Source organism: Pseudophryne corroboree, chromosome 7, assembly GCF_028390025.1.
Source record: "Pseudophryne corroboree isolate aPseCor3 chromosome 7, aPseCor3.hap2, whole genome shotgun sequence".
In the NCBI taxonomy this organism is placed as follows: Eukaryota; Metazoa; Chordata; class Amphibia; order Anura; family Myobatrachidae; genus Pseudophryne; species Pseudophryne corroboree.
Genome location: NC_086450.1, coordinates 102,663,014 through 102,690,460, shown reverse-complemented (window position 1 = coordinate 102,690,460; position 27,447 = coordinate 102,663,014). Strand labels below are relative to the sequence as shown.

The window sequence follows — 27,447 nt, the reverse complement described above, 5'->3', positions numbered from 1 at the left end:
ACGTGACTATGAGCTAAATCTAGTACCGTTCTCCGATAAGGCTGGGGAACTACCAGCTGTTCTACCACATCCTCACCCCTTTTGACAATGTGGTACAAGAGCTCATTACAGATGGCCATGTGGGGATACGTAACCCTGTCACCTGGTACCACAGGTTCCCCATTAACAATCTTAACATTCTCTCTAGCCTTTATTAAGGTAGGATCCTTTAACTGTTCAGACGCAAACAGATCCTTCTTTACCTCCAGGTCAGGCACGCTTTCAGTTCTAACTACTATGTCTCTGTTCCCGGCAAGAGGGTCCTCACTGGACTCCCCATCTGTCACTTCCCCAGCCAAACTAGCAAAAGGCAAAGGGCCAGAAAGTTCCGAAGACCCACGTACATCCATAAAATCACCGGTATTATCAACTGGCTTTTTACTTCTCACATCTGTTGATAACCGTGATTCCCACAGTTTCCAAAAATGAGGAAAATCCCTCCCTATTATGGCCTCATGCACCAAGGTAGGGACCAGTCCCACTTTAACCATTGCTGACCCACAACAAGTTTCTATATTCACCTCAGCAGTGGCATAATGTTGGGTATCCCCATGTATGCAAGTTACCCCAATAGGTATTTGCTGGACCTTTAAGGGGTTCACTAACCCAGCTTTCACGAGGGTAACTAAACTTCCTGAATCTAGCAAGGCCTCTACCCGGTTACCCTCTAAGAACACATCACACATTTGTTTTTCCAGCTCAGGTGAAGGTACCACAGTACAGGCTAACCTAGCAAAGAAAGACATTCTGCGACATTCAAAGGCAGCATCACATTGCATGGGTTCTTGCATGACTGGGCAATTGGCAACAACATGACCTGGCATACCACATCTAAAACAACCACACGATTATCAACCCGTTTGGGCAACATAGACCGTTCTAGCCCCATTGGCCTGTCTCCAGGGCCAGTGTTTACAGTCTCTCCAGCCTTGCGTTCTCTTAACCGCCCAGCAACGTTTTCCCACGGAACAGTCTTACCAGTCTTTACTGAAGGGCGCTGTCGAGGATCTATGGGTTGCTGGGTGGTCATCAGTAGTTCCTCTGCTGCCAAATACCGCTCTACCATGTCTACTAATTGGTCAGCAGTACCCGGGTTTCCATGGCTCACCCACTTGCGCAGGACCATGGGCAAAGATCTCAAGTAGCGGTCCATGACGACTCTTTCAACCATCTGGGGACCAGTTAATGTCTCTGGCTGTAGCCATTTTTTTGTTAGCTGAATAAGGTCGTGCATCTGAGAGCGCGGAGGCTTCTCCATGGCGTACACCCAACGGTGCACCCGTTGTGCTCGTACTGACAGCGTGACTCCCAGGCGGGTCAGGATCTCAGTCTTTAGTTTATCATAGTCCCGAGCCTCAGCAGGGCTTAAATCAAAGTACGCTTTTTGGGGCTCACCTGACAGAAAAGGTGCCAGCAGACTGGCCCACTGTGCTTTTGGCCAGTTCTCACGCTCTGCAGTCCTTTCAAACGTGGTCAAGTAGGCCTCCACATCATCAGCCTCTGTCATTTTCTGCAAGAAGTGACTGGCCCGTATAGAACTAGAGCTGGTCGGAGCACTGACGGCCACATCTCCAATCCGGGCTGCAAGGCTCTGCACCACTTCTGTTAAGGCCTCTCTATCCTGACGCTGATGCCGGTAAAGTTCGTCAATAGCCACCTGCTGCTGTCTCCTATTTTCCTCCATTGCCACCTGCTGCTGTCGGTTGGCCTCCTGCTGAGCCGCTGTAGCTTGCAGCAAGGCTTTAAGCAGATCCTCCATGTCGACAGATTTTTCAGGCGGCTTTGTAGCTGCTTTCACCCAAGACATATATCAAACCCTCAGGGGTGAGTCTCAGTAACTTCACACTGGGCTGTATCTGCATAAACCACCGTTTTCTGCAGGCCTCACAAAGCTGCTGCTTTCACTTATGCGCAGAACGGGGTTGCTCGCATTCTCCACCAAGTTGTAACACTGTAGGGGTGCAAGGCGCCTTTTCCTGGGGAATATGGTAGCACGCAGCAGCTGAGGAACAACACAAGTCCAGTTTCTGGTACAACTGACCCCGGCCAGTTTTATTGAAACAGAAAATAAAACAAACCCCAAAATAAAAATACCTTGCCTGTCCGGCACTAACTAAACATAAGATATTCCTAACTGTCACTAAACAAAACACAGAGTTCTTCATAGAGATGAGCGCCTGAAATTTTTCGGGTTTTGTGTTTTGGTTTTGGGTTCGGTTCCGCGGCCGTGTTTTGGGTTCGAACGCGTTTTGGCAAAACCTCACCGAATTTTTTTTGTCGGATTCGGGTGTGTTTTGGATTCGGGTGTTTTTTTCACAAAACACTAAAAAACAGCTTAAATCATAGAATTTGGGGGTCATTTTGATCCCAAAGTATTATTAACCTCAAAAACCATAATTTACACTCATTTTCAGTCTATTCTGAATACCTCACACCTCACAATATTATTTTTAGTCCTAAAATTTGCACCGAGGTCGCTGTGTGAGTAAGATAAGCGACCCTAGTGGCCGACACAAACACCGGGCCCATCTAGGAGTGGCACTGCAGTGTCACGCAGGATGTCCCTTCCAAAAAACCCTCCCCAAACAGCACATGACGCAAAGAAAAAAAGAGGCGCAATGAGGTAGCTGTGTGAGTAAGATTAGCGACCCTAGTGGCCGACACAAACACCGGGCCCATCTAGGAGTGGCACTGCAGTGTCACGCAGGATGGCCCTTCCAAAAAACCCTCCCCAAACAGCACATGACGCAAAGAAAAAAAGAGGCGCAATGAGGTAGCTGTGTGAGTAAGATTAGCGACCCTAGTGGCCGACACAAACACCGGGCCCATCTAGGAGTGGCACTGCAGTGTCACGCAGGATGTCCCTTCCAAAAAACCCTCCCCAAACAGCACATGACGCAAAGAAAAAAAGAGGCGCAATGAGGTAGCTGACTGTGTGAGTAAGATTAGCGACCCTAGTGGCCGACACAAACACCGGGCCCATCTAGGAGTGGCACTGCAGTGTCACGCAGGATGTCCCTTCCAAAAAACCCTCCCCAATCAGCACATGATGCAAAGAAAAAGAAAAGAAAAAAGAGGTGCAAGATGGAATTGTCCTTGGGCCCTCCCACCCACCCTTATGTTGTATAAACAAAACAGGACATGCACACTTTAACCAACCCATCATTTCAGTGACAGGGTCTGCCACACGACTGTGACTGATATGACGGGTTGGTTTGGACCCCCCCCAAAAAAGAAGCAATTAATCTCTCCTTGCATAAACTGGCTCTACAGAGGCAAGATGTCCACCTCATCTTCACCCTCCGATATATCACCGTGTACATCCCCCTCCTCACAGATTATCAATTCGTCCCCACTGGAATCCACCATCTCAGCTCCCTGTGTACTTTGTGGAGGCAATTGCTGCTGGTCGATGTCTCCGCGGAGGAATTGATTATAATTCATTTTAATGAACATCATCTTCTCCACATTTTCTGGAAGTAACCTCGTACGCCGATTGCTGACAAGGTGAGCGGCGGCACTAAACACTCTTTCGGAGTACACACTTGTGGGAGGGCAACTTAGGTAGAATAAAGCCAGTTTGTGCAAGGGCCTCCAAATTGCCTCTTTTTCCTGCCAGTATAAGTACGGACTGTGTGACGTGCCTACTTGGATGCGGTCACTCATATAATCCTCCACCATTCTATCAATGTTGAGAGAATCATATGCAGTGACAGTAGACGACATGTCCGTAATCGTTGTCAGGTCCTTCAGTCCGGACCAGATGTCAGCATCAGCAGTCGCTCCAGACTGCCCTGCATCACCGCCAGCGGGTGGGCTCGGAATTTTGAGCCTTTTCCTCGCACCCCCAGTTGCGGGAGAATGTGAAGGAGGAGATGTTGACAGGTCGCGTTCCGCTTGACTTGACAATTTTGTCACCAGCAGGTCTTTGCACCCCAGCAGACTTGTGTCTGCCGGAAAGAGAGATCCAAGGTAGGCTTTAAATCTAGGATCGAGCACGGTGGCCAAAATGTAGTGCTCTGATTTCAACAGATTGACCACCCGTGAATCCTTGTTAAGCGAATTAAGGGCTGCATCCACAAGTCCCACATGCCTAGCGGAATCGCTCCCTTTTAGCTCCTTCTTCAATGCCTCCAGCTTCTTCTGCAAAAGCCTGATGAGGGGAATGACCTGACTCAGGCTGGCAGTGTCTGAACTGACTTCACGTGTGGCAAGTTCAAAGGGCATCAGAACCTTGCACAACGTTGAAATCATTCTCCACTGCACTTGAGACAGGTGCATTCCACCTCCTATATCGTGCTCAATTGTATAGGCTTGAATGGCCTTTTGCTGCTCCTCCAACCTCTGAAGCATATAGAGGGTTGAATTCCACCTCGTTACCACTTCTTGCTTCAGATGATGGCAGGGCAGGTTCAGTAGTTTTTGGTGGTGCTCCAGTCTTCTGTACGTGGTGCCTGTACGCCGAAAGTGTCCCGCAATTTTTCTGGCCACCGACAGCATCTCTTGCACGCCCCTGTCGTTTTTTAAAAAATTCTGCACCACCAAATTCAAGGTATGTGCAAAACATGGGACGTGCTGGAATTTGCCCATATTTAATGCACACACAATATTGCTGGCGTTGTCCGATGCCACAAATCCACAGGAGAGTCCAATTGGGGTAAGCCATTCCGCGATGATCTTCCTCAGTTGCCGTAAGAGGTTTTCAGCTGTGTGCGTATTCTGGAAACCGGTGATACAAAGCGTAGCCTGCCTAGGAAAGAGTTGGCGTTTGCGAGATGCTGCTACTGGTGCCGCCGCTGCTGTTCTTGCGGCGGGAGTCCATACATCTACCCAGTGGGCTGTCACAGTCATATAGTCCTGACCCTGCCCTGCTCCACTTGTCCACATGTCCGTGGTTAAGTGGACATTGGGTACAACTGCATTTTTTAGGACACTGGTGAGTCTTTTTCTGACGTCCGTGTACATTCTCGGTATCGCCTGCCTAGAGAAGTGGAACCTAGATGGTATTTGGTAACGGGGGCACACTGCCTCAATAAATTGTCTAGTTCCCTGTGAACTAACGGCGGATACCGGACGCACGTCTAACACCAACATAGTTGTCAAGGCCTCAGTTATCCGCTTTGCAGTAGGATGACTGCTGTGATATTTCATCTTCCTCGCAAAGGACTGTTGAACAGTCAATTGCTTACTGGAAGTAGTACAAGTGGGCTTACGACTTCCCCTCTGGGATGACCATCGACTCCCAGCGGCAACAACAGCAGCGCCAGCAGCAGTAGGCGTTACACGCAAGGATGCATCGGAGGAATCCCAGGCAGGAGAGGACTCGTCAGAATTGCCAGTGACATGGCCTGCAGGACTATTGGCATTCCTGGGGAAGGAGGAAATTGACACTGAGGGAGTTGGTGGGGTGGTTTGCGTGAGCTTGGTTACAAGAGGAAGGGATTTACTGGTCAGTGGACTGCTTCCGCTGTCACCCAAAGTTTTTGAACTTGTCACTGACTTATTATGAATGCGCTGCAGGTGACGTATAAGGGAGGATGTTCCGAGGTGGTTAACGTCCTTACCCCTACTTATTACAGCTTGACAAAGGGAACACACGGCTTGACACCTGTTGTCCGCATTTCTGGTGAAATACCTCCACACCGAAGAGCTGATTTTTTTGGTATTTTCACCTGGCATGTCAACGGCCATATTCCTCCCACGGACAACAGGTGTCTCCCCGGGTGCCTGACTTAAAGAAACCACCTCACCATCAGAATCCTCCTGGTCAATTTCCTCCCCAGCGCCAGCAACACCCATATCCTCCTCATCCTGGTGTACTTCAACACTGACATCTTCAATCTGACTATCAGGAACTGGACTGCGGGTGCTCCTTCCAGCACTTGCAGGGGGCGTGCAAATGGTGGAAGGCGCATGCTCTTCACGTCCAGTGTTGGGAAGGTCAGGCATCGCAACCGACACAATTGGACTCTCCTTGTGGATTTGGGATTTCGAAGAATGCACAGTTCTTTGCTGTGCTGCTTTTGCCAGCTTGAGTCTTTTCATTTTTCTAGCGAGAGGCTGAGTGCTTCCATCCTCATGTGAAGCTGAACCACTAGCCATGAACATAGGCCAGGGCCTCAGCCGTTCCTTGCCACTCCGTGTGGTAAATGGCATATTGGCAAGTTTACGCTTCTCCTCCGACAATTTTATTTTAGGTTTTGGAGTCCTTTTTTTTCTGATATTTGGTGTTTTGGATTTGACATGCTCTGTACTATGACATTGGGCATCGGCCTTGGCAGACGACGTTGCTGGCATTTCATCGTCTCGGCCATGACTAGTGGCAGCAGCTTCAGCACGACGTGGAAGTGGATCTTGATCTTTCCCTAATTTTGGAACCTCAACATTTTTGTTCTCCATATTTTAATAGGCACAACTAAAAGGCACCTCAGGTAAACAATGGAGATGGATACTAGTATACAATTATGGACTGCCTGCCGACTGCAGACACAGAGGTAGCCACAGCCGTGAACTACCGTACTGTACTGTGTCTGCAGCTAATATAGACTGGTTGATAAAGAGAAGATGTCTATGTAACTATGTATGTATAAAGAAGACTGAAAAAAATCCACGGTTAGGTGGTATACAATTATGGACGGACTGCCTGCCGAGTGCAGACACAGAGGTAGCCACAGCCGTGAACTACCGTACTGTACTGTGTCTGCAGCTAATATAGACTGGTTGATAAAGAGAAGATGTCTATGTAACTATGTATGTATAAAGAAGAATGAAAAAAAACCACGGTTAGGTGGTATACAATTATGGACGGACTGCCTGCCGAGTGCAGACACAGAGGTAGCCACAGCCGTGAACTACCGTACTGTACTGTGTCTGCAGCTAATATAGACTGGTTGATAAAGAGAAGATGTCTATGTAACTATGTATGTATAAAGAAGAATGAAAAAAATCCACGGTTAGGTGGTATTACAATTATGGACGGACTGCCTGCCGAGTGCAGAGACACAGAGGTAGCCACAGCCGTGAACTACCGTACTGTGTCTGCTGCGACTGGATGATAAATGATATAAAAAATATATATATATCACTACTGCAGCCGGACAGGTATATATTATATATTATATAATGACGGACCTGCTGGACACTGTCTGTCAGCAGAATGAGTTTTATTTTTATAGAATAAAAAAAAAAAAAACACACAAGTGAAGTCACACGACGAGTGTTTAACTTTTTCAGGCAATCACAATATAAGTATACTACTAACTATACTGGTGGTCAGTGTGGTCAGGTCACTGGTCAGTCACACTGGCAGTGGCACTCCTGCAGCAAAAGTGTGCACTGTTTAATTTTAATATAATATGTACTCCTGGCTCCTGCTATAACCTATAACTGGCACTGCAGTAGTGCTCCCCAGTCTCCCCCACAATTATAAGCTGTGTGAGCTGAGCAGTCAGACAGATATATATAATATTATATATAGATAATAGATGATGCAGCACACTGGCCTGAGCCTGAGCAGTGCACACAGATATGGTATGTGACTGACTGAGTCACTGTGTGTATCGCTTTTTTCAGGCAGAGAACGGATATATTAAATAAACTGCACTGTGTGTCTGGTGGTCACTCACTATATAATATATTATGTACTCCTGGCTCCTGCTATAACCTATAACTGGCACTGCAGTAGTGCTCCCCAGTCTCCCCCACAATTATAAGCTGTGTGAGCTGAGCAGTCAGACAGATATATATAATATTATATATAGATAATAGATGATGCAGCACACTGGCCTGAGCCTGAGCAGTGCACACAGATATGGTATGTGACTGACTGAGTCACTGTGTGTATCGCTTTTTTCAGGCAGAGAACGGATATATTAAATAAACTGCACTGTGTGTCTGGTGGTCACTCACTATATAATATATTATGTACTCCTGGCTCCTGCTATAACCTATAACTGGCACTGCAGTAGTGCTCCCCAGTCTCCCCCACAATTATAAGCTGTGTGAGCTGAGCAGTCAGACAGATATATATAATATTATATATAGATAATAGATGATGCAGCACACTGGCCTGAGCCTGAGCAGTGCACACAGATATGGTATGTGACTGACTGAGTCACTGTGTGTATCGCTTTTTTCAGGCAGAGAACGGATATATCAAATAAACTGCACTGTGTGTCTGGTGGTCACTCACTATATAATATATTATGTACTCCTGGCTCCTGCTATAACCTATAACTGGCACTGCAGTAGTGCTCCCCAGTCTCCCCCACAATTATAAGCTGTGTGAGCTGAGCAGTCAGACAGATATATATATAATATTATATATAGATAATAGATGATGCAGCACACTGGCCTGAGCCTGAGCAGTGCACACAGATATGGTATGTGACTGAGTCACTGTGTGCTGTGTATCGCTTTTTTCAGGCAGAGAACGGATTATAAAGTAAACTGCACTGTCCTCACTAGTAAACTCTCTCCACTCAGTCTCTACACTTCTACAGTAACAGTACTCCTCCTAGTCAGCTCCAGTAAATCTCTCTCAGTCTCTTATAATCTAAATGGAGAGGACGCCAGCCACGTCCTCTCCCTATCAATCTCAATGCACGTGTGAAAATGGCGGCGACGCGCGGCTCCTTATATAGAATCCGAGTCTCGCGATAGAATCCGAGCCTCGCGAGAATCCGACAGCGTCATGATGACGTTCGGGCGCGCTCGGGTTAACCGAGCAAGGCGGGAAGATCCGAGTCGCTCGGACCCGTGAAAAAAAACATGAAGTTCTGGCGGGTTCGGATTCAGAGAAACCGAACCCGCTCATCTCTAGAGTACATACTGTATAGCTCACTTGCATCAGAAAGCGTGTCTCTCACACACAGATCCCTCAGCCTTCCCAGGCAGTCTGCCCATACTAATCAGGTTAGCAGCACTATAACACACTTACACAGCTGAAACCCTGATTAGCCCTCTGTGAGGCCAAAGACCCGAACTGGGCCCAATGTCTAGAACTCGCCTTATCTCTCTCTCAGAGCCTTTACCCAGCTTTTACAGCAAACTGAAAAGGTTCAGACAAAACAAAAAGCATTTTTCCTAGAAGTTAACATTTTCTAAAACATGTAAGACAAGAACCTGGGACAAATATACCTGCCCTCAAACACTATCCCAGTGTTCTTGTCACAATATGTGCATGTTGTATGTGTGTTTATGTGGAAGTTGTGTATTACCCCATCACAGGCACATTGCTCTTGGTTTCTGAGGCCCTATGAGGAGCCCTATTAACAGTTGTAGGCTTTGCAGACCCTAGTATTATTAATAATTAGATATAGGGGGTCATTCCGAGTTGATCGCTCGCTAGCATCTTTTTGCTGTGCTGCGATCAGATAGTCGCCGCCTATGGGGGAGTGTATTTTCGCTTTGCAAGTGTGTGAATGCTTTTGCAGCCAACAGCACTAAAAAGTTTTTTTGCCATTTCTGAGTAGCTCTGGACTTACTCAGCCGCTGCGATCACTTCAGTCTTTTTGGTCCCGGAATTGATGTCAGACACCCGCCCTGCAAATGCTTGGACATGCCTGCGTTTTTCCAAACACTCACAGAAAATGGTCAGTTGACACCTATAAATGCCCTCTTTCTGTCAATCACCTTGCGATTGGCAGTGCAAATGGATTCTTCGTTAAATCCACCAGCACGATCCTCTTTGTACCTGTTTGACGCGCCAGTGCATTGCGGTGCATACACATGCACAGTTTTGCCGAGTTTTAACCTTATCGCAGCGCTGCAAAAAGTTGCTAGCGAGTGATCAACTCGGAATGACCCCCATGGTGTCTATCTATAATATAAAACAACAGACTGTTGTACAGTAGGGATCAGTATGAGATCCCAGTGTATGGTATCCCAGCGTTCAAAATACTGACACCAGGATACCGAAGTTGAAAATACTGATAGGGGTGAGTAAATGGTGTTCTACCCTCTCCCCACCCCCCTAAACCTTCCTACCCGCAGCCTAACCCTAACCACCCCCCAGAGGTGCCTAAACCTAATTCCCCCTCCCCACAGCCTAACCCCCTGTGACGCAGCCTAACCCTAACCCCCAGGATGCAGCCTAACACCCCCCGCGCGGCATGCCTCTGCAGCGCCGCTGTATCTCCTCGTTCGGAATCCTGGTTGTTGGGATTCCGGCTCTGGGATGTTGCTCTCTTTCTGAATGCTGGTGTCGGCATTCACACTAGGTATCCCAATGTCTGTATTTTGGCTGCCAAAGCCGGGATCCTGACTGCTGCCCATATGGTATTATACCTTATCTGGTTTTGGGACAGGGGTCATTTATGTATACTGTATATATCATAAGTTTTTCTTTTTCTGCTATTTGCTGCTTCAGGAAGATCGGAATCAGACTGTCTACACAGCTTCTAGAACATGATCACACCTCACACCTCACAGGCTGGATGTAATGACGCCCAAGATAGCTGGAGGATGCTGGCCGATCTTGGACGTTTTTTCAAGGCATAGTTTTGCCTTGTAAGTGATTGCCCCCTTAAAAAAACATCCAAGCAACTCCAGAACGATCTCAGGCGTCATTGCATCTAGCCCCATGTCTTTATTAGAACTTACTTTCAATAATTTTAGTAGAAGCGGTGTAGGGGGGGGGGAGCTGAGGGTGCAGGCAGGCAGTAGGCTGAACTTTTGCCTAGGGTGTCGAGACACCTTGCACCGGCCCTGAAGAAATTACTTATCCCAGCTACATCAACAGACCTCTTTATTGCTCATATTATCATATTACTAGTCTGTACTCAGTGAGGAATGCCACCAATCCCTCTAACTCCGCCCATTAAATTACAAGAAAATAAAACAGTATGATAGCGCATATTTGTATTTATGGGGGTAATTCCAAGTTGATCGCAGCAGGAAATTTTTTAGCAGTTGGGCAAATCCATGTGCACTGCAGGGGGGGCAGATATAACATGTGCAGAGAGAGATAGATTTGGGTGTGGTGTGTTCAATCTGCAATCTAAATTGCAGTGTAAAAATAAAGCAGCCAGTATTTACCCTGCACAGAAATAAAATAACCCACCCAAATCTAACTCTCTCTGCACATGTTATATCTGCCACACCTGCAGTGCACATGGTTTTGCCCAATTGCTAACTTTCTTCCTGCTGCGATCAACTCAGAATTACCCCCTATATATTGTAATCATTCTATACATACTGTAGCATATTTTTGTGGATTGGAATGGTTAGATTACTTTTAAAACAGGTAATTCCTTAATGGCAACCTACCTTTACATATAGGTGTAGAATAGATGTATAACAGTTTCTTTTCTTCATTTAGTTCTCCAAGTTGTATCATGGAGTGAAACGTGCTTCTAATCCCCCACATATATTTGCCACGGCAGATGCGGCATACCAAGGAATGGTGACTTTCAGCAAAGATCAGGTACAGTACAGAATGTTAGGAATGGATTGTAGCGCCTTGTTCTTGTACAAATGTGAAATTAGCACCGTGGGCATAATGATGGCATAGGATGTACAGTCTGCTCTGCATTCTATCATGGGCTGTGTCTAATGAGAACTAACAAGACATACTAACAACAACATATAGGGCCAAATGTAATAGAGTCAGAGTTTGTAAAATGTGCACGTTGATCACTAAACTTGCACATTTTTACAACTAGGACAGTGGGCCTAATTCAGAGTTGATCGCAGCAGCAAATTTGTTAGCAGTTGGGCAAAACCATGGGGTCATTCCGACCCGTTCGCATGCAGCGGGTTGTTGCTGCGGTGCGAACGGGTACGGAATGCGCATGTGCGGCGGCCGCACTGCGTGTGCGTGACGTTGCCCAGCGACAGGGGTCGCCGGTTACGTTACGTCCTCTGAAGAAAGCGGTCGCAGAGCCGACCGCAAGAAGATTGACAGAAAGAAGGCGTACCTGGGCGGATCCAGACCGTTGGAGACCGTTTTCGGGGAATGGAGAAGAAAACGCAGGCGTGTCCAGCAGAATGGAGGTCGGATGTCTGACGTCAAAGCCGGCTCCAGCATCGTAGAGATCGTCGCACAGGGTAAGTATGTCCAGGCCTAAACTTTTGCTTGAATTTTTTTTAGCTTAGCAGGGCTGCACAAGTGATCGCAGCCCTGCTAAGCTAAAATACACTCCCCCATAGGCGTGGACCAGTTGATCGCAGCAGCAGCAAAAAGTTGCTGGCTGCGATCAACTCGGAATGACCACCCATGTGCACTGCAGGAGGGGCAGATATAACATGTGCAGAGAGAGTTAGATTTGGGTGGGTTATTATGTTTCTGTGCAGGGTAAATACTGTCTGTTTTATTTTTACACTGTAATTTAGATTTCAGTTTGAACACACCCCACCCAAATCTAACTCTCTCTGCACATGTTATATCTGCCCCCCCTGCAGTGCACATGGTTTTGCCCAACTGTTAACAAATTTGCTTCTGTGATCAACTCTGAATTAGGCCCCACGTGCACTCCAGGTGGGGCAGATATAGCATGTGCAGAGAGAGTTAGATTTGGGTGGGGTGTGTTCAAACTGAAATCTTAATTGCAGTGTAAAAATAAAGCAGCCAGTATTTACCCTGCACAGAAACAAAATAACCAATCCAAGTCTAACTCTCTCTGCAAATGTTATATCTGCCCCCCCCCCCCCCCTGCAGTGCACATGGTTTTGCCCAACTTCTAACAAATTTGCTGCTGCGATCAACTCTGAATTACCCCAATGTAATAAGATGCGGGAACATGCATGTTTCCTACAATCCTGAATTTCACATTGGAAGACATAAAACTCTGCAAATGTAATAGGGTGCGAGTTTTTAATTTGCATCCAAATCCTTACCAAAAACTCATCTACAGTATAAATAGACCAGCTTTGTATAGGCGAGTTTGACAGACGCATGCACAGATCAGTGAGATCCATGCATGCTTTGTATGTAAAAGTTTAGAAATAGTCCTGGTTCAGAAAATACAGGGGAAGGAGGGGACATGTAGGGGTCTCCCATAATTTTAGAACCAGCACTGGGCTCCTTTGCAGGAACGTAAAGCCACAGCCAGGGGACACACTTGATGGATTTCCGTGGACGAAGCAATACCTCACCTAACTAGTCAGCCTAGGCGGGGGTTCCCTGGGAGAGTGTTGGGGATCCCGACAACACCCCTCCCCAAGGGTGTTTACTAAAGTTGTACTTTTACTTTCTGTGTGACTTGTTATTTTAATATTTTATTTACATTGAGACTGTAGGTAACAGTGGGCCCTTCAATGTCCCACATACTGGTATGCTGGCGGGGGTGGGGCCCGTCAAGTGTGCCCATGGCTGTGACATTAGCTCCCTGTTAGTGCAGTTCGGTGCTGGTTCTAAAAATACGGGGGACCCCTACATCCTCCCCCTCCTCCCCATATTTTTAGAACGAGGACAGGTCCAAGAGCCTGGTGGTGGTTCCTACAATGCAGGGGAAATCTCACACATTTCCCCCCCTGTATTTTTTTAACCAGGACTGGCTCAAAGAGTCCCGGGCTGGTTATGCTTGGGGGGGGAGAAGGAGGGACCCCACATCGTTTAAAAAAAGTTAACTATTTCAAAACTTTTACACACAGAAGCATGCACGGATCTCACTGATCTGTGCATGCTTCTGTATAGCTTGCACCTTGGGGGTCATTCCGAGTTGATCGCTCGCTGACGTTTTTCGCAGCACAGCGATCAAGTGAAAAAGTGGCAATTCTGCGCATGGTACGCAGCGCGCATGCGCTAAGTACTTTCACACAAAACTTTGTAGTTTTACCCAAGCTCGAGCGACGCTTTTCATTCGCTTGAGTGATCGTAGTATGATTGACAGGAAGTAGGGGTTTCTGGGCGGCAACTCAGCGTTTTTAGGGAGTGTGCTAAAAAACGCAGGCGTGCCAGACAAAAACGCAGGAGTGGCTGGAGAAACGGGGGAGTGGCTGGCCGAACGCAGGGCGTGTTTGTGACGTCAATCCAGGAACTAAACAGACTGCAGTCATCGCAAGATAGGAGTAGGTCTGGAGCTACTCAGAAACTGCAAGGAATTATTCCTGTGCAGTTCTGCTAATCTTTAGTTCGCACTTCTGCTAAGCTAAGATACACTCCCAGAGGGTGGCGGCTTAGCGTTTGCACTGCTGCTAAAAGCAGCTAGCGAGCGATCAACTCGGAATGAGGGCCCTTGTAATGAAACTTGCATTACAAGGTGCGAGTTTACATATGAAAAACACTCACACGGACTCACATAATGTAATAGTCTCAAACTTGCAAATTCGCAGGCTATTACATTGTCCCGCACAAAAAACTCAGACCCGATTACATCTCTCCCATAGTTCTAAATAGGAAACTAGGACAATATTTGTGTGTTCATTTGCCTCCTTTGTCAAGTGAAGTGATCTCTATCTATGTGTATTAAAAGTGTATATTTGTGTTTTTCTATATAGTGATAAAGCTAAATATTTATCGTATATAATACCCTTTATGAGGTCTAAGAACACTGTACGCTATTTATGTATGAAGTACCGTAAGGGTACGCTAGTTGCGTAACAATCGCTTTGCCGTGATCGAGATGCTCAAGCGTCACGTTCACTCACGGCCCAGAGATCACAGGCAGGCACGTTATTGGCTGTTGACTAAAGTAATGATTCGCTATAGCGTAGCGAACGCTCGGGACCACGAGGAGATCACCAGCGGCGCTGACGCTCACTATATTAAACCTTTGTATCTAAACCATAAACAGTGTATTGTGCAGTAAAACCTTAGTGTAATGTTAGAGAGTAAATGCAACACAGTATAACCTTATTACCTTAAAAGCTGTTTGAGCGTCACCGACGCTCTGAGAATACTTAATACTATAAGAAACACACAGATACCGTGCTCAGGGTCCAACGCCTAAAATATATATTATGAATGCTATACTTGCAAAAGAGTTAAACACAATACAAGTCATACACTACAATATAACATAGACTACCTAACCAGATAACTACACAAGAAATACAATACAATACAATTTAAGGGAAAAATGAGTGAGAAAAAGAAGGAGAGAGAGAGAGAGAGAGATTGAGAGAGATTGGCCCACAATAACAAGAAGATCAATATAGTTGCGGAGAAACACTTACGCACAAGGGGAAACGATCACATGCGCCTCGATATCCAGCTCCCGATTATCAGCAATGAGAACCGTTGAAGAGAGTGAGCTGGATATGGTCGGCCTGCCTATTTATGCCCCACACACAATACGATTCAATGGTCCCTACAATCTTATTGTTCATTGGACACAGGAATTCGGCTTCGCATTATAACAAAAGGTCATAGGTTGATTCATACAGGTGGGCTGTGACTATTTCCAACTGCTCAGGTGGGAGGGAAACTGGGTTTCCCGCCGCATGGGTAATAAAGTGCAAATAAAGTAAATGTTCATAAACTTCTTATGTCCATAACTATTCGCACGAGCGATTGATCTGCTTCAAACCAACACCGGAATATTTCTAATTAAATATTCTTCCGATGGATACTAAACACCACTGTATTACTCCTGTCTGACCCTTCGTATCAAACAAAGAGGGATTTCTCTGTTCATGAACATTCTATATTAACCAAACTTTCAGAATCTATCAAAGGGACCATGATCTACAAAATACGTTATTAGTGAAAATATGTAATGATTGAGTCGCACGCTACGATCGCATAAACTCTACCGTAAATACGCATACCATGCGCCTGCGGGTGCCCGCGACTGTGAGTATGCGCACGTACGGGAGAGCGTACGCATGCGCAGCACGGACCAGTATGAGGTGCAAATATGGCAGTGTGTGTAGAGATATTTTTCTGACTTTGACAGTCCACCCTTTGGCAGTCAATAATAACTGCCACCTTCTAAAACATTTCAAAAGGAGAAAAATATATGTCAGGGGTTAATTCATTTCCATGGTTGGGTAAGGGAGGAGAGAGGAGTAGGTGGGAAGAGGGTATGACCTAGTGAGATAGCAGAAGCATGTGTATATGAGTCCATGTTTGGGGGGTCATGTATCATCATGCCGTACGTGTTGTAAATCAAGCTTCGAGGTATTGCGAAGTATACATTTGAATTCCTTCTTATCCCGTGGTACGGGTCTGTGGATGGGCTGTCAAACTTTACCGAGCTCTTTTCGGTTTTGGTTGTAACAAAATGGGGAAGCACATTTTAGTTGATGATACATGAATGGGGGAGATATGTGATTGCTGATATCTGTGCCTGTATTCCCTATCGACTATGTGTGTCATTACCTGAGGGTTGTAGAAATGAAGAAAAGACATAATTACGGTAAATGCGGTGGTATTCTATGTCAGGTTAATGTACATCTGTCGGTTGAAGTTTTGTTCGGTATCAGTTGAAAGTCGTCTTCTTTGCGCTGTTTTGCCCATTAGGTGCGAGCAAAAAGCTTTGTCAATGCCAATAGATTTACAAAAATGTTGGGCTAGCGTGAGTTTAAGAATTCTAGGGAAACTGGGGATCCATGGCAAAGTTCATCAAATGTCCGTATCTAAAGTGGTCAAAAACTTCTTCTTTGGTCAATCCGTTGTTTGTATAGTGTCTTGTCAACTTCCTCGTCCAAGGGGGTCTTTTTATCTTGGAGAAAAACAGAAAAACAGGTGAAAGAAACGGACCGTAGAAATCGCATTTTCATCACATCATTGTTTCTACATTTGGGTCATAAATCAAGTCCAGGTTAATTACAGTTTCCTCACTCCTTAAACTCATTACCCTAGTACGATGATTGCACTTCATTAAAGCCTGACCGCATCTAAATGTCAATCCAATCGATATGACAACACCTATGATACATAGGAGAAACTTCCCAACATCCATTATGACTCCTTGAGCCCAGTCTCCTAAACCGGAGAACCAATTTCGCGGGTTCAACCATGACACCCAACCAGTCAGCTCATTACCTACAGCAGCAAGAGTGAGATTGTGTCTCCTGCGAAATTCCCACTTCAATTGGAGAATATCGTCCATCTTTTGGTCTATGACCTCGACCGGATCTTCGGTGCTATTCGTAATATATGTGCAACATTTCACGCCGTATTGTGTTGCCAGTGTGACACAATATCCGCCTGTCACTGCTGTGAGGTAATTGAGAACCATTCTATGCTGTACCAGTTCAGTTTTGTAAGCCTGAAGTTCTCTTCCAGTATACCTAAACGTGTCATCATACATTTCAGTGATATTATCTAACAAATTTGCGAGCGCAGAAATGTATTTATAATTCAGCACTCCTCTAGCGGTGCGGGTGAAATCTAACGCGATTAAGAATTGAATCCCGGTGGATTCACTTATCAGATCAGAGGCCGGATGCTCTGTCTTCTCTATCAGGTGCCTTTTAACAACGTGCTCGTAATGGGTGTGAGTATAAGGAGCTTGGGCACCACGGTGTATGTCTTTCATTTTGTCATGTGATACAGTCATTACTTCAGGCAGTACTTTTCCAATATAACACAATCCTTCAGAGTTTGGGGCAAGCCACTTGTACGCCTTTCTCCCGCATATGAAATATGCATCATCGGGGAGAACATATGGGACGGAGTAGGACATAACCATATTACACACCTTCCATGTGAAATCTCCTAACCCTAATTCTTCCATCTGCTTAGTACACGTATCAGGTTGTACGATATGTGCACAGTATCCTGGTGATACCTCTCCAACTTTAGTAATCCTATTTCCTAAGGTATACCTATACCGGAAAGATTTTCCTCTACTGGCTATGTGGCGTACAAGCTCTGTATCTGTAGGCATTCTATCTGCTCTATGCGAAAAGGTCATGGTGTGGTTACTCCATGACACTTCCCAATTTCCCGGTTTTCGGGGATTGGAGATGTTGAAACATAATAGGGACCTATCCACATGGTATTGGTGGAGCTTCAAACTAGGAGGGCTGGAGATATTAAACCTCCGGTCCACCGGTCTCCCACCATTTAACTCAAGTACCTCCTCTATCGTTAAAGGAAATGGTACTAGCCCTGATTTGCTATGACCCTGAGGTACTTGAGAGCATACCCAACAATCTGTTTTGTTTAACACACTACCCACTAAGGAGTGATAGTCACTCAATGGATGCCGGTCCATATGGATATTAAAACTGGATTGGCATTTCTTAATGCACCCATCCTCAATGACATTGTTACAGAGCCTACAGATACAGTTTTCTTCAGCTAACAATCCTTCACAATTCCTTCTATGGTCAATGCTATCGGATCGTTTTCTGATACTCGCCTTTGCTTGTTGATTATGTTGTTCTCGGAAAACTACGCCTCCATCTCTGTCATCAGAACCCATTCCAGAACCTCTCTCGACCTCCATGGTACGCTCGCCGGATCAGACTGCTCTGGTCAACATCATGGTTAACAGGAAAATCCGGATCACAGTCTCTTGGGGCAAGTCCATCTTATAGGAGGAAACGGAGAAGAATGAGAAGGGGGGAAAAAAGAAATTTTGGGGAGAGGGGATGGGAAGTGGAGAAAAAACAATAAAAGGGAGTGGGGAGTCGACAACAGCTCTTGGTCTTGAGATTTTCACGGCTCAGGTGCCGCCTCAGTCCTCCTGGAACAGACACTCCAGTGATACAACCTCTACCGTCTGTTCCTTATCACGGGACTTCTCTGGATCAGCAACCTTCTTGCAGTGGGATGAATGAACCCAAGTCTCTCTCTCAGCAACCTTCAATGCTGTAGTGCTAGTCAATAAGACCTGGTATGGTCCTTCCCATCTGTCAATAAGGCAACCTGAGCGTAGAAAATTCCGTATCATTACATAATCCCCAGGTTCAATGTCATGACAATTACTATCTGGTAAATCAGGAATCACTAACTTCAGATTATCATTTTGATTCCTTAACTGTTTACTCATGTTAATCAGGTATTTTACAGTCACTTCATTGTTACACTTCAAATCATCCTGAGGGTTAATCATAACATGCGGTTGTCGACCAAACAAGATTTCAAAAGGGGACAGATTAAGAGGGGACCTGGGAGTGGTTCTGATACTGTACAATACAATGGGTAAAGCTTCTGGCCATGTCAATCCTGTCTCTGCCATCACTTTACTCAATTTATTTTTAATAGTGCTGTTCACTCTTTCCACTTTCGCACTCGCCTGTGGACGGTACGGAGTGTGCAGCTTGCTATCAATTCCCATCAACTTACACATTGCTTGAAAGACATCACCTGTAAAATGGGTACCCCTATCACTTTCGATAATTCTAGGGATACCATATCTACATACAAATTCCTGCACAATTTTCTTAGCAGTAAACATAGCGGTATTTGTGGCCGCCGGAAATGCTTCGACCCAATTTGAGAAAACATCTATACAGACAAGTACATATTTCAAATTTCGACAAGGGGGTAATTGAATGAAGTCAATCTGTATTACCTGGAAAGGGCCGCCGGCAGGTGGGATATGGGATGGTTCTGTAGGTATTGCCTTTCCAATATTCTTTCTCAAACAGGTAAGGCATGACATTGCTCTTTTACTCGCATGAGATGAGAATCCTGGGGCACACCAATATGCTCTTACCAATTTGCACATCCCTTCCTTGCCTAGATGAGTCAGCCCGTGAGCTGCTTCAGCCAGACATGGAAGATATGCTCTGGGGGCCACTGGTTTACCATGTCCATCCGTCCAGAGTCCTGAGGACTCCTGGCCATATCCCTTTGCCTTCCAGACTGCCTTTTCCTGTGTGGAACACAAATTTTGCATCTCACACAACTTCTGTGTGTTGATGGTATTAAATACCATCAGTTGTGTGGTGTCTGTCTGTCTGGGGGTAGCGGCTGCTAACTTAGCTGCTTCGTCTGCTCGGCTGTTACCAAGCGATACTGGGTCTTGGCTATATGTATGTGCTTTACATTTGATAACAGCCACTCTGTCGGGTTCCTGTATCGCTGTTAGAAGCCTTTTTATGTGAGCTGCATGCGCTACCGGTGTACCAGCTGCCGTCATGAAATTTCTGAGGCGCCATAGGGCTCCGAAATCATGGACTACCCCGAATGCGTATCTAGAATCGGTGTAGATATTGGCTGATTTGCCCTTAGCCAATTCACATGCTCTGGTTAGGGCGACCAGTTCAGCAACCTGGGCTGAGTGAGGTGGGCCTAGCGGTTCCGCTTCTATGGTGCCTTGGTCATCTACGACTGCGTATCCAGTACACAAGTCTCCCGAGTCTGACTGTCTATGACAACTACCGTCCGTGTAGAACGTAAGTTCTGCATCTTCCAGTGGGTTGTCACTGATGTCAGGCCTTGCGGTAAAATTTTGGGTCAAATATTCTATACAATCATGAGTATCTTCCTTTGTATTAAATCCTCCTTCCCCAGTACTCTCATCCTCCACCCTTTGGGTCTGTCCAGACACACTTGGGAGATATGTTGCAGGATTTAATGCACTGCATCTCCTTATGGTGATGTTTACGGGGGCCATTAGTGCCAATTCCCATCTTGTAAACCGCGCTGATGAGACGTGCCTGGTTTGGGCAGAATTTAACAAGGCTGACACTGCATGCGGTGTATGAATTGTGAGGTTGTGACCTAGCACGACGTCTTCGCTTTTCGTTACTAGCAATGCTATCGCAGCAACGCTTCGCAAGCATGTGGGGAGGGATCGCGCTACCGTGTCTAGCTGAGCGCTGTAATATGCTACTGGCCTGCTGGCATCACCGTGCTTTTGGGTTAGTACGCCTGCCGCGCAACCAGCACTTTCTGTTCCGTATAGTTCAAAGGGTTTCCCATAGTCCGGCATACCTAATGCTGGTGCCTGCGTTAGGCACTGTTTAAGTCTCTCAAATGCTGCCTCAGACTCGTCTGTATGCGAAATCCGATCAGGTTTGTTTGAGGAGACCATTTCCTGCAAAGGTAACGCTAACATGGAAAACCCTGGGATCCAATTACGGCAATACCCACACATTCCTAAAAATGTTCTGATCTGTTGCTGGGTTTGTGGCAGAGTCATGTCTCTAATTGCTTGAATTCTATCAGCGGTCAGGTGTCTCAGTCCTTGTGTTAAACAGTGTCCCAAATATTTTACCCTAGTTTGGCATAATTGCAACTTGTCTTTGGAAACCTTGTGTCCTGTGTCTGAAAGATGAAACAGGAGCTGTTTCGTATCCTTCAGGGATGCCTCCAATGAATCAGAACACAGTAGTAGATCATCCACGTACTGTATTAATACTGATCCACTCACTGGTTGGAAAGACTGTAAACAATCATGCAAAGCCTGAGAAAATATACTTGGGCTATCTATGAATCCTTGTGGTAATCGAGTCCATGTGTATTGGACTCCTCTGTATGTAAATGCGAACAAATATTGACTGTCAGGGTGCAGAGGTACCGAAAAGAAAGCGGAGCAGAGGTCAATAACAGTGAAAAATTTCGCAGTGGGAGGGATTTGCATTAGGATGACAGCTGGATGTGGCACTACGGGGAACTGACTCTCAACTATTTTGTTAATCCCCCTTAGATCCTGCACTAGCCGGTAACCCCTCCCCCCACTCTTTTTCACAGGGAAGATGGGACTATTAGCAGTGCTGGACGTTCTTACCAGAATGCCCTGTTGTAGCAAGCGCTCTATTACTGGGTAAACTCCTAACTCCACCTCTGGCTTCAGAGGGTACTGTGGGATTTTTGGAGCTATCCTACCATCTTTTACTTGTACAACTACCGGAGCTACGTTTGCCATTAATCCAGTGTCCTGTCCATCTTTAGTCCAAAGTGACTCTGGTATCTGAGATGTCATTTCTTCTACTTGGGAGGGAGTCCTATTTGTCATAGTGGTATGTGACATTAATTTTGACGGGGAGTCTAACATGTCTCGTACTTCCTGAGCGTGATTCTCAGGTATGTCCAAGAATACACCTTCAGGAGTACAATAAATGACTCACCCCATTTTACACAGTAAGTCTCTTCCCAGGAGATTGGTCGGTGCCGATGCAGCCAGCAAAAAGGAATGCTTGGTATGTAAAGGCCCTATTGTAATCTCTGCTGGTTTGCTAACAGGGTAATGCTGGACTACTCCTGTTACTCCCACGGCTGGAATTGTCCTACCAGTGGTCCTCATGCCCACTGTCGAATTTATCACTGATTTGGCCGCCCCTGTGTCTACAAGAAAGTTTAATGATTTACCAGCTACATTGATTGCAATTTCTGGTTCACTTCCAAGACTTGCAATCAATTTTACTGGCTGCAGATTACAGGTATGGCCACACCCCTATTGGGTATGGTGACCTCCCTGAATCCCGCTGGCAGCAACTACTTGTGAGGGAGTTAGCTGGGAACTACCAGAGGTTTGCCAATCTCTGTTTGGGGGGTATCTTTTTGTTTCCCCTGCATGTGGCTCATAACTCCGTTTCTGCGGACCTTGCTCCCAATGTCGTGTGTCGTGTCATTGTCTAGGGGGTTGGTATGAGTTTCGTACATTCTTTACTCTACAATCTCGTGCCATGTGTCCCTGTTTATGACAAGAATAACAAGTAACCACACTTGACTTACCCACAGGGTTTGGTGATACAAACAAAGGCTGCCTTGTGGTCAGGGCCTGTATACTTACGGCCATTAACTTATCACTTTGTTGTTCCCTGTGTCTGGTGATGTTCCTATCGTGATCAATAGCAGCCTCTCTCAAAGTAGCCACAGACAGACCTCGCCAACATGGTTGTGTGGTCTGTACCCTAGTCTTTAATGATTCTTTTAAACCATCCATCAGTACCGATACTGCTACTTCTCGATGGTTTATGTTTGTTTTAATGTCCTCTATGCCTGTGTATTTTGCCATTTCTGATAATGCTCTGTGAAAATACTCTGCAGCTGTCTCTGACTCCTTCTGTTTAATGGAGAATATCTTGTTCCATCTGACTACCGCTGGGAAATATTCTTTTAACTGTAAGTTTATTCTTTTTACATTGTCTTTGTTGTACACATCTGTAAGAGGTACATCCTGATCTAATCCGCAATCAGCTAAAAATTGAGTTGCGTCAACATTGGAGGGTAAACATGCTCTCAGCAATATCTGCCAGTCTTTATTGTTGGGCTCTACAGTGTTACCTAAGTCTCTGATGTATTTTTGACTGGCAACTAAATCTTTTCTAGGGTCAGGGAATTCAGACACGATGGTTCTTAATTCCATTCTGGAAAATGGGCTATACATGGCAATGTTCCTCACAGGGGTGACCCCTGTTGTGTCAGTTTTCCCATTTGGAACAGCTATTACCCTAACAGGATTAACTCTAACAACATCACTCTGTGTGGGTTCTACAGCCTGTGGTGAAATGGCTTCAGCATAGTGTATGGTGCCGTACTTACCTGTAGACACGACCTCACCTATCCCTCCGCTAGGGGCCTTTGTTACTAATCTCGTGGGTGGAGCTGTGCCTACTGTGGTCTCTGCTATGGTGGCTGCTAGAGAGAGCGCTGAAATTGTTGCCGATTCGTCTTCTTGATCACACTCCTGAGGAAAGTTCAAAACAGGGTACAACTTGCACGGGTTAATACTTGTATTGGTTAATTGGTTAACATTATCTTTAACATTTACACAGTTGCTAAGTGTTTGTGTGTTACACCTTAGTGCGTCATTCTCCGCAACCAATTTCTCTCCTGATATGTATGGTGGCGGTGGGGCCGTGGCTATCAGTTTTCTGATTGAGCCAGATCCCGCCGCCTGAGCCAATCCTCTCTGTATGTCACCTTCCTGCTGCCACAACTGCAAATAATCGTAATGTTTGATTCGTCTCTTTGTTGATTTAATGAGACATATCCTTCTCCTTAAATTCGTTAACACTTCTGTGCTGAAGCTACCTACTCTTGGGAATTTCTCCCCGTCATGTACTGTCATTCTCTCCCATTCATCACATTCTGTGTGACTTCCGTATTTCTCACACATTACATACCTTGCCGACCCAATTGGTCGGTTCACTGAATCAACCCGAACCGAGGTTGATCGCCCCCTACCTGAACAAGTGGCCCCCATAGTTCGAAGGTGTTGCTTTATTTAACCAACCCTTACGCAAACCAAATGTCCAAAATAGGCTGACGGTGGCGGTTTACCGAGTACCCCACTCACTCGCCCACGCCGACCAATACGACCTGATCACACCGATATGGTGCTGGCGTACTCGACCTAGGGCCCCTGCGACCTGAACCTCTATTTACTGGAACCTGTGAGGGTGATCCGAAGAACACTTACTCTTTCCAGTAACTATTGGTTGCTGGATAGTTCCTGAGTGAGCAGCGAACTTCCCTTAAAATAAAAAAAATTTACACAAATCACGTTAGAATGTACAAATAGCGTTTATGACCTTCGTACACAAATAGTACCGGTCAGGTTTACTAATGCACACAATTACGTGCGGTACAATCGTTTAGTACACAAGCAACTAATCTTATGTACTGAGCGACCAGTGGAATCGAAAATTACGGCTGCGAATTCCTTCAGCCAGAGCTTATATGGCCTATATGGGTGTTGCACCAACCCTTTCTTGGTGTTGTGCCTGTGGACTGTATAGCGGACTTCCTTGTCTGCTGTACCTGAACCTGTTGGTCTGCTATGACCTCCTGGTCTGTTACAGTATGACCTCCTGGTCTGCTACACTCTAATGCTCAAATTGTATATTTAACCAGGGATGCCTCCCTAGCCACCATGTACGTCACTTACACGCATGTACCTCACGAGTACTCGACTTTTCTTGTGGTTCAACCTGTAAAATTGTATACAACACACTCACTCACCACATGTACACTTTTGTTTCTATTTCTATTTCTGCGCAGAAATTTCTCTTTAGACCAGATATGTTACAAATTAGGAGAAGGATCTATTAATTTAAATTTGGAATTTAAAAAAAAAATTTTTTGCGCGATTTATCGCCTGGCGTTATTTACCGCGTGGCGCTACTTATCGCGTTGAGAGGAGAGAAAAAAAAAACTTGTGATTTGAGTTACGTGGGCGTACCCGTACGCTCCGTTGCGTAATATACGCTGCGTGCGTCGGCCCTTGGATTGCGTACGCAAGTCTCAGTCTTTTGTTAGAGACACGTGTACGCAAAGCAAAGATCCACCGTAACACAATTTATACGTTTATCAACTATAGAACTGGCAAACAGGAGAGTGACATACGAAAATACACCAATGAAAAGGAAATGCAGATATATATGTGTGCGTGCGTGTGTACGCAAGACAGAAAAATAAACAGTTTTAAAAAGACACTATTGTTTTGTTCTTACCTCCGGTTCCCGGATTCCTTCAGCACCCTTTACTAAGAGAAGCAGACGCTTATCCAAACAGCACTACGAGGAATATGATCTCCCGCCCTTTGCTGCTGGATAATGTCTGCTGAAATTACCTAGTGCAGATATGTGAAGGACAGGGCGAGCCGCCAATTGATAAAGCTAAATATTTATCGTATATAATACCCTTTATGAGGTCTAAGAACACTGTACGCTATTTATGTATGAAGTACCGTAAGGGTACGCTAGTTGCGTAACAATCGCTTTGCCGTGATCGAGACGCTCAAGCGTCACGTTCACTCACGGCCCAGAGATCACAGGCAGGCACGTTATTGGCTGTTGACTAAAGTAATGATTCGCTATAGCGTAGCGAACGCTCGGGACCACGAGGAGATCACCAGCGGCGCTGACGCTCACTATATTAAACCTTTGTATCTAAACCATAAACAGTGTATTGTGCAGTAAAACCTTAGTGTAATGTTAGAGAGTAAATGCAACACAGTATAACCTTATTACCTTAAAAGCTGTTTGAGCGTCACCGACGCTCTGAGAATACTTAATACTATAAGAAACACACAGATACCGTGCTCAGGGTCCAACGCCTAAAATATATATTATGAATGCTATACTTGCAAAAGAGTTAAACACAATACAAGTCATACACTACAATATAACATAGACTACCTAACCAGATAACTACACAAGAAATACAATACAATACAATTTAAGGGAAAAATGAGTGAGAAAAAGAAGGAGAGAGAGAGAGAGATTGAGAGAGATTGGCCCACAATAACAAGAAGATCAATATAGTTGCGGAGAAACACTTACGCACAAGGGGAAACGATCGCATGCGCCTCGATATCCAGCTCCCGATTATCAGCAATGAGAACCGTTGAAGAGAGTGAGCTGGATATGGTCGGCCTGCCTATTTATGCCCCACACACAATACGATTCAATGGTCCCTACAATCTTATTGTTCATTGGACACAGGAATTCGGCTTCGCATTGTAACAAAAGGTCATAGGTTGATTCATACAGGTGGGCTGTGACTATTTCCAACTGCTCAGGTGGGAGGGAAACTGGGTTTCCCGCCGCATGGGTAATAAAGTGCAAATAAAGTAAATGTTCATAAACTTCTTATGTCCATAACTATTCGCACGAGCGATTGATCTGCTTCAAACCAACACCGGAATATTTCTAATTAAATATTCTTCCGATGGATACTAAACACCACTGTATTACTCCTGTCTGACCCTTCGTATCAAACAAAGAGGGATTTCTCTGTTCATGAACATTCTATATTAACCAAACTTTCAGAATCTATCAAAGGGACCATGATCTACAAAATACGTTATTAGTGAAAATATGTAATGATTGAGTCGCACGCTACGATCGCATAAACTCTACCGTAAATACGCATACCATGCGCCTGCGGGTGCCCGCGACTGTGAGTATGCGCACGTACGGGAGAGCGTACGCATGCGCAGCACGGACCAGTATGAGGTGCAAATATGGCAGTGTGTGTAGAGATATTTTTCTGACTTTGACAATAGCAATCAGTGTAATAAAATCCAGCATAAAATTGCCTTTTAAATGGACATTTCTAGGAAACATGCATAATTATTTCTTTAATTCACTATAGTCATTTCCCCTAAAATGAGACAAATGAAATAAGTATAATTGCAAAAAGCATGTTAAATGCAGCGGCCTTCTCAGTCTATCTAATGTAACACGTCACCCGCTTGTATGATGATGGTTTCTCACACTTCATTATTTCTGCTCCATCAGTGCATTATAATCAGTGGAGAGAGCGGAGCGGGGAAGACGGAAAGCGCTCATCTGATTGTGCAGCATCTGACCTTCCTGGGAAAGGTACGGCCTGATACTTTATGTCACCCTGTCCTTGTTATACACACAACATACCCTCTGATGGCAGAGCAGCTCCTTCAATGATTTAATAGTAATACAGTTTCTATCATTTGGAGTGCTGCTGTGTCTTCATTGTGGATATACTGTGAGCATTGGGGACAGGTCTGTGTTGCAATGTGGCCCAATGCCAGCACTGGAGCTATTATTGTCAGGACTTAACGGCGACTGCATTGTATACCAGCGGATGCAGAACCTATATACTACGTAGTACTTTACAGAGAATATATAATT

The 27,447-nt window shown here is 45.4% G+C and overlaps 1 protein-coding gene across 4 annotated transcripts in view; it reads left to right on the top strand.

The window, feature by feature from the left end:
- Positions 1-27,447, top strand: part of MYO3B (myosin IIIB) — a 625,340-nt gene that overhangs the window by 161,327 nt on the left and 436,566 nt on the right. For all 4 annotated transcript variants that reach the window (XM_063933501.1, XM_063933502.1, XM_063933503.1 and 1 more), the window contains exons 5-6: positions 11,360-11,464; positions 27,076-27,159. In XM_063933501.1, coding sequence (XP_063789571.1) covers positions 11,360-11,464; positions 27,076-27,159 — 189 coding nt within the window. The remainder of the gene's footprint in view (positions 1-11,359; positions 11,465-27,075; positions 27,160-27,447) is intronic.